Consider the following 15,070-nt stretch of genomic DNA (forward strand, 5'->3'; position numbering starts at 1 on the left):
ATGTAGAAACATATCACCCCCAACTTAATGATAGTTTGACTTAATATTTTATTATTTTAGTTTTAAAGTGTTTTGAAAGTGATACAGATTCAGTGGAAGTCCTTCTTTGAATTTTGAATTCTGATCTTTCATGTAAAGTGATATGATGCTGAATAGCAGCAAGCCAAACCTCCTAGTTAGCTAAAAGACTGACTGATCTTCTGAAGTGTACTGTTATTAAGATGCGATGTTCAGGCCGGTGCCGTAGCTCACTAGGCTAATCCTCTGCCTTGCGGCACCAGCATACTGGGTTCTAGTCCCGGTTGGGGCGCCAGATTCTGTCCCGGTTGCCCCTCTTCCAGGCCAGTCTCTGCTGTGGCCGTGATTGCAGTGGAGGATGGCCCAAGTGCTTGGGCTCTGCACCTGCATGGGAGACCAGGATAAGTACCTGGCTCCTGCCATCGGATCAGCGCGGAGCGCTGGCCATTGGAGGGTTAACCAACGGCAAAGGGAAGACCTTTCTCTCTGTCTCTCTCACTGTCCACTCTGCTTGTCAAAAAAAAAAAAAAAAAAAAAAAGATGCGATGTTCAGTCAGCTAGGTGGATTAAATACACTTTTTAAACTTTACTAGTTTCTAGCAGATGGAATTTGATTTGTAGATATAACTCTAAGAACATAATGATATTCCCTTCCTCCCTTTCCCTTCTATCTTCCTTGCTTCTCCCTCTCTCTTTTTTTAGTTAAGATAATATTTTATAAATTTACATTATAGTAAAAAGGTTTAATACATCACCAAATAAGAAATTTAATAAGTAGAAGGCAAAAGACCCTAGTTTATTGGGAGTATAGTCAACAGCTATAAACAATAATTGAATCTAAAAAATGAACATTTCACGCATATACAGCAAATTTTAAGGTAATCACAGATCGTTAAAACTATAGTAGTATAAGATTTTTTCTCTTTTTGACAGGCAGAGTTAGTGAGAGAGAGAGAGACAGTGAGAAAGGTCTTCCTTTTTCCGTTGGTTCACCCCCAAAGTGGCCACTATGTCTGGTGCATTGTGGCCGGCGTGCTGCGCCATTCTGAAGGCAGGAGCCAGGTGCTTCCTCTTGGTCTCCCATGTGGGTACAGGGCCCAAGGACCTGGGCCATCCTCCATTGCCTTCCCGGGCCACAGTACAAATCTGGACTAGAAGAGGAGCAACCGGGACAGAATCTGGTGCCCCAACCTGGACTAGAACCCAGGGTGCCGGCGCCTCAGGTGGAGGATTAGCCTAGTGAGCCGCGGCGCCAGCCATTAGTATAAGATTCTTTTATTTATTTATTTTTTTGACAGGCAGAGGGGTAGTATAAGATTCTTAACCATTGGCTTGACAAAGTATAAAACAAAGTTTCACAAAAGCTGAATTTGCAGCATTACTAATACACATAGGCATTTCTTTCATTTTTGTTTGTTTTTTTAAATTTTAGCCCCCGCATATAAGGGAGAACATGTGGTATTTGTCTTTCTGTGGCTGGCTTATTTCACTCAACATGATGTCCTCCAGTTGTGCCCATTTGATGCAAATGGTAGATCTTTTGGGGGGCTCCGTTTTAAAATAATTTTTATCTTTTTAGTGACACTGTTTATAATACATTGTACTCCTGATTTCTTAAGAGTAACTAAGTAAATTAAAGATAATGATTGAACTGTGTTATCTGAGTATAATGTCTGTTTTACCTCTCCCTTGAATGGACTTTATTTTGTTTCTCTGTATATTTTATAATTTTTTAAGGACTGGAAATTTTAAATTTATATAGTGTGTGTGTACACACACAGACACACACATACATACACATGTAGTATAACTCTGGATATCAGGTTCTTTCCACAACTCTAGTTTTTATTGCTTGTTGTGGGTTGCAGTTGTTTGTTTAATAATTACTCTAAACAGTTTTTGTAAAGTTTGTTTTCTTGTTGTGTGTGATCTTTGTCTTTGTCTGCTCAGCTGTCTGCAAAATATCCTACACTTGATGACTTAAAGAATGTTCATTTAAGGCTGCTGTAGCATGGTGGGTTAAGCTGACTCCTGCAGCTCCGCATCCCATGTGGGTCCTGGTTCGTGTTCTGGCTGTGCCACTTCTAATCCAGCTCTCTGCTATGGCCTGGGAAGGCAATGGAGGATGGCCCAAGTCCTTGGGCCCCTGTGCTCGCATGGGAGACCCAAAGAGGCTCCTACTCCTGGCTTCGGATTGCGCAGCTCTGATTGTTGGCAGCCATCTAGCTCCCTTCTAATGCGCCTGGGAAAGTGGCGGAAGATGGCCCAAGTCCTTGGTGCCTGCCACTCCTGTGGGAAACCTGGAAGAAGCTCCTGGCTCTGGACCAACCAACCCAGTTGTTGTGGCCATTTGGGGAGTGAACTAACGGATGGAAGAGCTAGCTCTCTCTCTTTCTTTCCCTGTCTGTCCTCCTCTCTCTGTAACTCTCCCGTTGAAATACATAAAAACAAAAAAAATTTTTTTAAAGGGACGTTTATTTTCTCAGAGTTGTGGATGCTGGGTGTTGGAGATCAGGGTACTGGCATGATCATTTTCTGATAAGGGTGCTCTTGTTTGCAGGTGGCTGCCTTTTTGCTTTGTTTTTACATGATAGGTAGAGAGACAGATAGACAGTGTTGTGGTTTGAATATAGTTTGCCCCTTTGGGAAATGTGTGTTAAAATGTAATCTCTGTTGTGAGATATTAAGAGGGTGGAAACAATCTACTGTGGTTTTAGAGGTGAAGCCTTTAAGGATGGTTAGGATTAGAGGTAAAGTCGACAATTTGGAGCCATCATGATTGAATATTGGTGCTTTGTAAGAAGCGGGAGAAAGCCAAGGCACGGACCCGGGCATGCTCCATGTCTCCTGCCATGTGATACCTTGCGTTGCCTTGGGACTTTAGCAGTAAGAAAGCTGTCACTATAAGGGTACTATCCCATCCTGAGGATCCCACTGACATGGTCTCATCTAACCTTAATTACCTCTCAGAGGCTTCATCTCTGAATACCTTCATATTAGTGTTTCGGACTTCAACACATGAAACAGTCTCTTTTAATTCAGATGTGGTCTCCTAGTGTTTTTGAGGTTTCCTTGAACATCTGGGGTAAACACAAAAAATTAAAAAGGAAGAAAAGGGGCTGGCACTGTGGTGCAGTAGGCTAAGCCTCTGCCTACTATGCCAGCATCCTGGAGGGGCTCCGGTTGGTATCCTGACTGCTCCACTTACGACCAGCTCTCTGCTATGGCCTGGGAAGGTGGTGGAGGATGTCCCAAGGCCATGGGCCCCTGCTCCCCTGTGGTAGACCCAGAAGGGGCTCCTGCTCCTGGCTTTGGATAGGCGCAGCTCTGGCCATTGCGGCTATTTGGGGAGTGAACCAGTGGATGGAAGACTTCTCTCTCTCCATCTCTACCTCTTACTTCTCAAATACACAAAATATTTTTTAAAAATTTTAAAAAATGGAGAAAATATAGAGAATGGTGAGTAACCTTTCCTAGTCTTTGCATATTGTCTCTGTTTTGGGGTACAACATTGATTTGAGCTGAAATCCAGATAGACAGTCCCTAATGCTATAATTCCAATATTTATTAGAATCCCAGAAGATCAATATTCATAAGCTCCAAAACTTTTTTAAAGATTTATTTGTTTTAGATTTTTTTTTTATTTAGTTGACAGAGCTATGGCCAGTGAGAGAGAGAGACAGAGAGAAAGGTCTTCCTTTTGTTGGTTCACTCACCAAATGGCCGCCACGGCTGGAGCTACGCTGATCCGAAGCCAGGAGCCAGGTGCTTCTTCCTGGTCTCCCAAGTGGGTGCAGGGGCCCAAGCACCTGGGCCATCCTCCACTGCCTTCCCAGACCACAGCAGAGAGCTAGACTGGAAGAGGAGCAACCAGGACTAGCACCCAGCGCCCATGTGGAATGCCGGCACTGCAGGCGGAGGATTAACCTAGTGCGCCACTTCGCCGGCCCCTAAAGATTTATTTTTGTTTATTTGTAAGGCAGAATGAGAGAGAGAGGAGGAGAAACAGGGAAAGAGATCTTCTATCCACTCACTCCCAAAATGACTGCAATTGACAGGGCGGGGCAAGGGGGAGTCAGGAGCCTGAAATTCCACTTGGCCCCATAAAGTCTAAAATATTGAAAGATCAAAATCTTGAAAATATAGAAAGAAATCATTTAAAAATTCCTTAAAAAGATGTTTATTGGGGGCTGACGTTATGGTGCAGAGGGTTAAACTGCAACTTGTGATGCTGGCGTCTCCTATCAGAGTGCTGGTTTGTGTCCTGACTATTCTGCTTCTGTTTCAACTCCCTGCTAATGGGCCTGGTAAGGCAGCAGATGATGGCTCAAGTCCTTGGGCCCCTGCCACCCATGTGGGAGACCAGGTTTGCGTTCCTGGCTCCTTGGTTTAGCCTTGCTCAGACCTGGCTGTTTTTGACCATTTAGGGAGTTAACCAGAGGATGGAAGATCTCTCTCTCTCTCTCAATCTCTGTAGTTCTGCCTTAAAACAAAGTTGTTTGTTTAAGTTTTTAAAAATGTTTACTCATTTTTATTTATTTGAAAGGCAGAGAAAGAGAGAGTGTGTATGTGATTGATTCCATCTGTTGATTCACTCCCAAATGCCTGCTACAACTGGGCCAGGTTAAAAGTAGGAGTCAGGAACCCCTTCCAGGTTTCTCATGTGGGTGAAAGGGACTCAAATAACTGAGTTATCAACTGCTGCCTTCTAGGTACATTGGCAGGGTGCTGGATCAAAAATAGAGTGGGACTTGATCCCAGCCATTGTGATAAGGGATGCAGGCACCCCATACCAGGCTTACCTGCCATTCCCACAATGCCCACTCTAATATTTACATTTTAAAGGAGGATTTGTTTGAGAAATTAACATATGACAGAACACATCATAGGCCACATTACACAATAAAATAGTAATTCCATACATATTTTGAAAACACAGGTATAATAACAGTCACATAGGTATAACAATTATGAGCAGAAAGAAACAGGTAAGCTTGGGGTTGGTGTTGTGCCATAATTAGGTAAGCCACTGCCTGAGACACTGGCATCCCATATGATTGACTGAGTCTCGGCTGCTACATTTCTTATCTAGTTTCCTGCTAATTGGTCAGGGAGAGCATTTAAAGATGGCCCAAGTCTTTGTGACCCTGCCACCCACCTGGGATACCCAGATGAAGCTCCTGGCTTCAGCCTGGCTCAGCTCCAGCCCCAGTTGTTGCAGCCATTTGGGGAGTGAACCAGTGGATAGAAGATCTCTTTGTCTCTTTGCGCCACCCCCCATAATGCTGCCTTTCAAATAATTAAATAATTAAGAAAAGAGAAATAAGTATACTGTATAAACAGCTATCACTATGGTTGGTAATTGAATGCACCTAGCTTTATTGCTGGTTATTGAGAATACCATGGTGGACTTCCTAAGTCTTTTGATGGGTTTCATCAAAAAACCAGAGTGAGTCACTGCATCATATGGATATCTTTAGATATTATATCTTTCACAAATGTGGATGTACAAAAAAGGCTATCTCTTCAATTGCTGAGGACGTTTCCATGTTTTTATGTAACCACACAATGCCTATAAACAAAGTCAAATTTTTTAAAAAGATTATTTATTTTGAAAGAGTTAGAGAAAGAGAAGGAGAGAGGGATCTCTGTGTTGGTTGACTCCCTAGATGTCTACGATGGGTAGTCTTGGGACAGGCCAAAGCCAGGAGCGTCATCCAGGTCTCCCAAGCGGGCCCAAGCACTTGGGCCGTCTTTTGCTGCTTTTCCTGGCATTAGTAGAGAGCTATATTGGAAGTGCAGCAGCCGGGACTTGAACCGGTACCTATTTGGGATGCTGGCATCATAGGCGACAGCTTTACCTGCTGTGCCACAGTGCCAGCCTAACAAAGTTAATGTTGTGATAATGCATTTACTTTTTTTCTTTTTTATTATTTATTTGAAAATCAGAATTACAGATAGAGGGAGAGACATAGAAAGTGAGATTTTCCACCCACTGGTTCATTCTCCAATTGGCTACAGCAGCCAGGGCTGGGCCAGGCCAAAGCCAGGAGCCAGCAGATTCTTCCAGGTCTCCCATGTGGATGCAGGGGCCCAAGCACTTTGGCTATCTTCTGCTGCTTTTCCCAGGCCATTTGCAGGGAGCTGGATTGAAGTGGAGCAGCTGGGACATGAACAAGCGCCCATATGGTATGCCGGTTTTGCAGTTAGCAGCTTAACCCACTATTCCACAACCCTGGCCCCAGTAATGTATTTTTGAAGTCATGTTTGAAAAAAAGAAATTTAAAAAGCCTAAAATGCTGATGGAAGTCCTGGAGTGAAATGGTTGGAAGCCTGGAGTTCTGATGTTCAAGGCAGCTGAAGAAAACTGTTAATCTCTCTTCGAGAGAGAGGCCATTTTACCTTCTGGATTGGTTCTCTCTGGGCTCCTTGACCAATTGGGTGATGTTTGCCAATATTGATCTTCCCTAGTTCCCCAGACTGACACATTAATCTCCTCTGGAAATACCCACACAGATACAACGAACGTAATGTTTTCCCAGGTTTCCAAGTATTTGCTGTATATAAACATGATGTACACCAATATCTTCCCCAGAATTTAGCTCTTTATATGGCCCCTTTTTCAGTTTGCATTGAGGTTTTCTGGGTTTCTGCTTTAGGTATTAACATTTGGGATTTTACTCTTTCAAGGTTGTTATTTTGTAGATTTTAGACTTCTGGGTCTTTAGACAGTGGAGATACAGTGATTCTAATGTTTGGAAATGGTATCTCTCTGTGTTTGTTTGCATTTCCCTAAAGAGTAATGATGTTGGGGGCCAACACTGTGGTGTAAGGGGAAAGCTGCTGCCTGCAGTGCGGGCATCCCATATGGGTGCCAATTCAAATCCTGGCTGTTCTACTCGTGATCCAGCTCCCTGCTAATGTGCTTGAGAAAGTAGTGGAAGCCAGTGCCGCGGCTCACTAGGCTAATCCTCCGCCTTGCGGCGCCAGCACACCGGGTTCTAGTCCCGGTGGGGGCGCGGATTTTGTCCCGGTTGCCCCTCTTCCAGGCCAGCTCTCTGCTGTGGCCAGGGAGTGCAGTGGAGGATGGCCCAAGTCCTTGGGCCCTGCACCCCATGGGAGACCAGGATAAGTACCTGGCTCCTGCCATTGGATCAGCGCGGTGCGCCGGCCGCAGCGCACCGGCCGCGGCGGCCATTGGAGGGTGAACCAACGGCAAAAGGAAGACCTTTCTCTCTGTCTCTCTCTCTCACTGTCCACTCTGCCTGTCAAAAAAATAAAAAAGAAAGTAGTGGAAGATGGCCCAAGTGCTCGGGCCCCTTACCCACGTGGGAGACCCAGAAGAAGCTCCTGGCTCCTGACTTCAGCCTGGCCTAGCCATGGTTGTTGCGTCCATCTGGGCAGTGAACCAGCAAATGGAAGGTCTCTCTCTCTCTTTCCTTCTCTCTGTATTCCAATAAATAAATAAATCTTGAAAAAATTGAGTTTTGTAAATTCTTATGTTCTGTTTATAAATCTTCTGTTTGACATGTTTTGCAGACATTTACTCTTAGTCTATGAGTTGGCATTTTGTTCTTTTGATAGTGTCTTTAAAAGACCAGTGGTCTAATTTTAAATGAAGTCTATTTTATCAGTTATTTGAAATGTGCTTTTTGCTGTCATGTTTATTGTTTGCCTAATCTGGTCAAAAATATATCCTGTTTTTTTTCTGTTTTGAATATTTATTTATTAGGAAGGCAGAGCATCAAATAGGGAGAAATAGTGAGGGAGGGAGTCATACCTTCAGTCTGCTGGCTCACTCTCCAAATGGCCACAACAGCGAGGTCTGGGCTAGGCCAAAGCCAGTAGCCAGGAAATCCATCTGGGTCTCCCACATGGGTGGCAGGGCTCAAGTATTTGGGCCATCTTCCACTGCTTTCTTGGAAATGGAGCATCTGGGACTTGAACTGGTTTAATATCCCTTTGGATATGGGATGCTGACATATAAGCAGTGGCTTAACTGTGCCAAATGCTGTCCATCCCCTTCTATGTTTTTTTCTATAACAATACTACAAATATAATAAAAGTCACAGGTAATTTGAAATTTTTCAATGCTAAAACAATAAGGCAGTGAGCATTATTAATTTTAATATTATGCTTTGTTTAAGCCAATATGTCAAAAATTATTTGAATGTGTATTCAGGATAAAAATTATTAATGAAATAGTTCACATTTAAATGTTGTACTAGATTCTACGTATTGTTTATTTTACATTTGTGGCACATCTTAACTCAGTAGACTTGTTAACCACGTGTATCTATTGGTTCCTGTATTAGCATATATCTAGAAGTTTTATAGGTTTTGACTTTACTTTAAATTTATCAGCTACTTTTAAGTTAACTTTTATATAAAGTACGAGGTTTGAGTTAAAATTTGTTTATATGTCTTAGAAATTTAATAAAAATTGTTCTTGTTTATTAGAGATCTATTCAAACATGATTTTATTGCTTTATTTTTATTTCTAGTAATGGAAATTTATTGTATAATTAACAGTTAAAAATATATGTGTAAAATGCTCACAGGTGTGTTAGGCTTTTAGTGTCTTAAAAAGGTTCACATACCTATCTGAACTTAAATTACATATTATGCCATTTACATTTTTAAGTATAACCTCATTTCAAAAATTATATATAAATGCTTTTGTACTTGGTTTCTAGGCATGTACTGGCATTGAAAACATTGATGAAGCTATTACATTGCTTGAACAAAATAATTGGGACTTACTGGTAAGTACTTTTTTCTTTCTCTAATAAGTAATCAAAATTTATGAATTTTTGAATATCTTTAACATTCATTATAGATGATTCTGCATACCACAGACTCTCTGTAAATCTAATCTAAATGAGCAAATCCAAATTTCATGTCTTTAATATGAAGTTTATCTTTAGTTTAATATTAAATTACTATGAATACTAAGAACATTTAGATGATTTCTAAAGTTATTCTCTTACCTTTCTCTATGTTATGGTTTATCTTCACATGTGGTACTTTGGTGGACATGCCTGGAAGGAAAGAAAAGTCAGACTTGTCTGAATAACTCTGGTTATTCTTTTCTTGGACTTTTACAAATTATTATTTCTTTCTACACCTGTTAAAGAATTGGCATTCTGCTGTGGTTTTTATCATAAATTTCAGGCAGTTTATTAGAGGTAGTTGTGATTTTTTTTTCTGTTTTAGTAATAATTCAAAAGGCAAAGTATAGTATAGCACTCAACTAAAACTGCATTGTATAATGGTATTGGAGCTTTAGTGGTTGTATTAGGATGACACAGATATTCCTCACTGCTGCAATTTTTAAATGTTAATATTCAAAAGTCAAAATTTCAGATATGTACTTGTAGAAGTGAGATTGGATATAAGTACATATTTACATATGAGTATATTACATGGATTTATATAAATAACTTGTTTTTGGGGCCGTTGCTGTGGCATAGTGTGTGGGGCTGCTGCCTGCAGTGCTGGCATCCCATACGGGTGCCATTTCAAGTCTTGGCTGTTCCACTTCTGATCCAGCTGTCTGTTATGGCCTGGGAAAGCAGTGGAAAATGGCCCACGTGCTTGGGCTCCTGCATGCATATGGGAGACCTGGAAGAAGTTCCTGGCTCCTGCTTTCGGATTGGCACAGATCCGTCCATTGGTGGCCAACTGGGGAGTGAACCAGTGGATGGATGACCCCTCTATTTTTCTCTCTGCCTCTGCCTCTCAGTAACTCTGCCTTTCAAAATAAATAAATAAATCTTTAAAAAAATAAATTTTTTATAAAAAGATTTATATATTTATTTGAAAGGCAGAGTTACAGAGAAAAGGAGGGATAGAGAGAAAGATCTTCCATCCTTAGGTTCTTTTGCCAAATTGCTGCAATCGCCAGGGCTGTGCTAGGGTGAAGTGAGGAGCCAGGAGCTTCATCTGGGTCTCCCACATGTGTACAGCACCCAAGTTCTTGGGCTGTCTTTTGCTGCTTTCCCAGGTATATTAGCATGGAGCTGGAGTTCAAGTGGAGCTGCTGGGAATCAAACTGGCCAGCATTGCAGTTGATGGCTTAACCAACTATGTCACAACACTGGTCCCCTATAAATAACTAATGAAAACTATTTATTTAAATAGCAAGGATGAAGGGAAGATGAAGGGTGGAAGTCAGGGAGATCTTCCATCTGCTGGTTCACTCTCCCAATGCTCACCAAAGCTAGTGCCAACTAGGTTGAAGCCAGGAGCTGAAAACTCAGTCTGGGTTTCCCAAATGAATGGTAGGATTTAATTGCTTGAGTCATTGCCTGCTGCCCTGCAGGGTGTACATTACCAGAAAGTCAGGAGACTGAGCTGGATGGGTCTTGAATCTCAAGCATTGTGATCTGGATAGAGGTGTTCAAGTGGCATCTTATTTGCTTTGCCAAATGTGTACTCCTATAAGTTACTCTTGATCATTTGTGTACCTTGTATAGATGTAGTAATGTTATGTTTTTAGATTTGAAACATAAAAAGCTTTTCCTGTCAAACTATAAAAGTAGTAGTGCTCATTATAATAAAATAAGAACATAAAAATTACAAAGAAGAAAATGTTACAAGTTGAGCATTCCTAATCTGATGTCTTAAATGTTCCAAAATCCAGAAATTTTTGAGTGGTGATTTGATGGCCAAAAAATTTTGGAGTTCGGAGCATTTGTATTTCATATTTTATGATTGGGTGTGCTTGATCTGTGTAAATATTCAAAAATCTGAAACATTTCTGCTCCTAAACACTTTGGATAAGGAATACTCAACATGTAATAATCTTCAATCCAGTCACTTGAAGATAATACTTGTTTTGCACTTTAAGGTAAATTATTCCAAAGTATCTCTTTTAATTTTGTGGTTAAATTTTTTTTCTAGTGTAAATGAAATTATTTTATACCTACTATTTTGTAGTCTACATTTTCACTTGGCATATCATGAATCTTTTTCTAACACAACGTGGCTGTTCATCATTCTTTTTTAGGTTTGCCTAGTATTTAATAGTGTGTTTGTAGCGTAATAATTTTACCAACTAGTCCTATACTAACGTACATTTAAGAATTTTGCGGTAGTTTGTCATTATGAATATTACAGTAGAGAACATTCTTGTTCATACATATTTCATATTTAATCTATTACTTTCCTAGTAGAAATTGAATTCATAATTGAATTTCTGACTCAAATTATGTGCATCCTCTTAAGGTTTTGGATTTTTTTTTAAAGATTTATTTATTTATTTGAAAGAGTTACACAGAGAGAGGAGAGGCAGAAAGAGAGAGAGGTCTTCCATTCGCTGGTTCACACCCCACTTGGCTGCAACGGCCAAAACTGCGCTGATACGAAGCCAAAAGCCAGGAGTTTCCTCCAGGTCTCCCACATGGATACAGGCGCCCAAAGACTTAGGCCATCATCTACTGCTTTCTGAGGCCATAGCAGAGAGCTGGATCAGAAGTGGAGCAGCTGGGCCTCAAACCGTTGCCCATTTGGGATGCTGGTGCTTCAGGCCTGGGCGTTAACCCGCAGCGCCACAGCGCTGGCCCCAAAGTTTTGGATTCTAATTGCCTAATATAATTCCAGGATATTTTCAGTAAATTAAGTTTCTACCAACTACGTATACTTTTGAAATTGCTTATTTCATTAAAGTTTTATGAGTATCTTATCCAAAATGCTTGGAACAGAAGTGTTTCCATATCTTTCTTGTGTTTGGAACTTCTTGAAATTTAGATCTGACTTCAAATTTATATTTAACCACTGTGCTATATGTTTTTCAGCAAAGCATGATGTTAATGACAGATGATTTTTGTGTAAAGTAGTAAGTAAGGAGCAGAAACATTTGGAGTTATGTCTTCAGGATTCTTGTATTCAAATTTCTTTTGCTGTAACAAATGCTTTTCTTTATTTAGTTTATATACCTTTGGGGTATCTTGTGAAAAATTCTTTGAAGCCACACTTATGGTAATGACACGAGAGATATAGGATGGACAAAAGGAAAGTTGTGGACTATGATGCAAGTTCTTTCCTTATCTGCTTCCTGTTGGTCTGGTGTTCATAGGTTTGAAGGTTAAAACACTCATTGTTTGTGAATATTTTCTCAATCCTGTCTGTCTAATATTGCAAAAGCAGAATTTTTCCAGACAGTGTTTAGTTATTGAATGGTAAGATTTGCTTTGCAGCTGTTTCTGAGTCAATTGATTTAAGAAAATATTGTAATAGCAGTTAGGTTGGACAAACTGGCATGAATTGCAGAATTGCACCATCGTGGTGTATTGGGCCCAGGCAAAAGTATTGAGCTGTCTTACGCAACTTCAGACTTTGGCTTTATTTTAAAATATATCTCCTAACTGACTTTGCTCTGCAGAAAATCCACTTTTGTTCCTGGTAATGATCTTCTCTGCTTCATAGCTATCTGCTCTATGCATTTCTCATTGCTCTTGTTTTCATACTGTTTGCAACTTTTAAGTATTTTGAATAATACATTATTTGTTCAAAATTCCTCTGTAACTTTTTATATAATGTCTTCTGTACTCTGCCTGTGCATTACAGTAGGGGCTTAAAAAATGTACTAATGTATACTCTTTAACTGTGTTAGTTATAGAGCTGTTGTAACAAAGTACTACAGACCAGGTAATTTATAAAGAATAGCAATTTTGAGTCCCAGTTCTGAAGGTTGGAAACCTAAGAGCACCTAAGAGTGTTGTGCTGGCTACTGCTAATTGCTTCCTCCTGTATTGGAACATTGTAGAGGTGTCACATGGTGAGCAGAGCAATCATGTTAGATAAAGCACACTTTAATAACAAAGCCATTTCCTTGTTAACTCATGAATCCATTAATTCATGAATAGAGGGAGCAGAACTCTCATGACCCAGTCATCTCCCTAATGTTCCCCCTCTTAAATACCATTAGCATAGGATTTTGGGGTTAGGTTTTGAACAACACATGAAATTTACAGGACACATTAAAATTACAGCACTGATTTTGAGAACAGTATTGAAAAATCAATAAGATACATTGTCTCTTACCTATGTATGTATATTATACTCAGGAATGAGAATAACTTCTTGAAAAATAATGACTACAGATATTTTATAGATTTTGACACACAAATAACAAATATTCTTTATGAAAATATAGGCCAAACCCAGAATTCTTGTCATTAATCTCTTTTTTAAAAGATATATTTATTTGAAAGAGTTCTGGTGGGGCTGGGGAGAGAATGAATGAATGAATGAATGAATGAGAATGTCTTCTATCCACTGGTTCACTCCCCAAATGGCCTCAATGGCCAGAGTTGCATACCAGAGCTGAACATATCTGAAGCCTGGAGCCAGGAACTTCTTCCAGGTCTCCCATGTGGGTGCAGGGGCCCAAGGACTTGGGCCATCCCCAGGCATGCAGTAGCAGGGAGCTGGATCAGAAGTGGAGCAGCTAGGACTCAAGCCAGCTCCCATATCGGATGCCGGAGCCGCAGGCCAGGGCTTTAACCCACTGTAACACAGCACCAGCCCCCTTGTCATTAGTCTGTTTTTTTGATCCTACACATTATTTTCATTATATATGTTGCCTAAAAAGAAGTGCTGCGAAATCTTGTGTTTTAAATTCTTATTTTGGGGGGGGGACTGAAGTAGGTTATATATACTAAAATTCTGAAAACAAAGAACTTGAACTTTAATCCTTTTGGAAAGTATCTCGGCCTAATGTTTTACTTGACATGAACCCTTAGCTTTCCCCTACTTCCACCTACTTCAGACTGTTGCCATATTTTCATTTGTCCTGAACTTATAGTTGAGAGAAGGTGAATGTCATTGGAATAAAGATTCCTTCCTTGATGATGAGTATTTTTCTTTTATACCTAGAAAAATAAGTACATAAAGAAAAATTATTGGCAATGAGTTAGAATCTTTCACCAGATGACTGCCTTTTTTTTTTTTTTTAAAGATTTATTTATATATTTGAAAGGCAGAGTTACAGAAAGAGCAGGAGAGACAGGAAGAAATCTTCCATCTGCTGGTTCACTCCCCAGGTGGCTGCAACAGCCAGGGCTGGGCTTGTAGCTGAAACCAAGAGCCAGGTCTCCCAGTGGGTGCAGTGGCCCAAGTACTTGTGCCATCTTTTGCTGCTTTCCCAGGCACACAAACGGGGAGCTAAATGGGAAGTGGAGTAGCTGAGATTTGAACCAGTGCCCAATATGGCATGCCTATCTCCCTGACTGTGGTTTACCTGCTGTGCCACAATGGCCTCTAGATCATTGCTTTTATTTGTTTGTTTATTTGCATTGGTTTCATAAATACAACTTTAGGAACATAGCAATTCCTCCTACCCGCCTTACAACCCACATTCCCACCCCTCTTCCTGTTCCCCATGACTGCCTTCTTATATGATAATGTGCTTCATAATGGTTACAAATTGTAATCTGATCTCCAGAAGTGACCCACTGCACATTTTTTGTGTTTAGCATAGAAGAATTAAGGTCAAGAGAGAATAAAATTAGTATGGTTTATGTAATTTTGCATAAACATCAAATGTCTAATATAAACATCAAGTGTTAGACCACAAACTATAGTGGTAAACAGATTGCATTAATCTTAAATTAAGAGCCCTGCTTTTTCAGACCTCTTTCCATTAATTTATTGAGAATGGCCTTGGGCAAGTTATAGCTCTCTGAAGCTCTGGACTTACTTATATAAACCAAAGGGTTGGGATTAGATTATACTCAGTGTGCTTCATGAAGTATTTTTGAAAGATCTGTTTTGCTCTCATTTCTATTAAGATTCTGTGATAATCAGTCAATTATGAGTAGTAGTGTAAGCAGATAATTTAATAGATTTTTATGAGTTTGAAACATTTGTACGTTTAACATTTTGTTTATGTTAACTTTATGACATTTATATATATAATAGCAGGAGGCATTGCTCTGCTATGTGTTTCACTGAAGGTGTGTTCTGTATATATGAAACTCTTTCAATAAATTATAATTTTTATAAGCTCCAGCAGGTCCAGGGAAAGATATTTGATAATCCAGTGCTA

At 40.1% G+C, this 15,070-nt stretch overlaps 1 protein-coding gene across 1 annotated transcript in view; it reads left to right on the plus strand.

The window, feature by feature from the left end:
- Nucleotides 1-15,070, plus strand: part of FAF1 (Fas associated factor 1) — a 473,941-nt gene that overhangs the window by 49,103 nt on the left and 409,768 nt on the right. Inside the window, exon 2 of the mRNA XM_051857780.2 lies at nucleotides 8,715-8,783. Within this exon, the coding sequence (XP_051713740.1) occupies nucleotides 8,715-8,783 (69 nt within the window). The remainder of the gene's footprint in view (nucleotides 1-8,714; nucleotides 8,784-15,070) is intronic.

The sequence above is a fragment of the Oryctolagus cuniculus genome, chromosome 7, assembly GCF_964237555.1.
Source record: "Oryctolagus cuniculus chromosome 7, mOryCun1.1, whole genome shotgun sequence".
Taxonomy (NCBI): Eukaryota; Metazoa; Chordata; class Mammalia; order Lagomorpha; family Leporidae; genus Oryctolagus; species Oryctolagus cuniculus.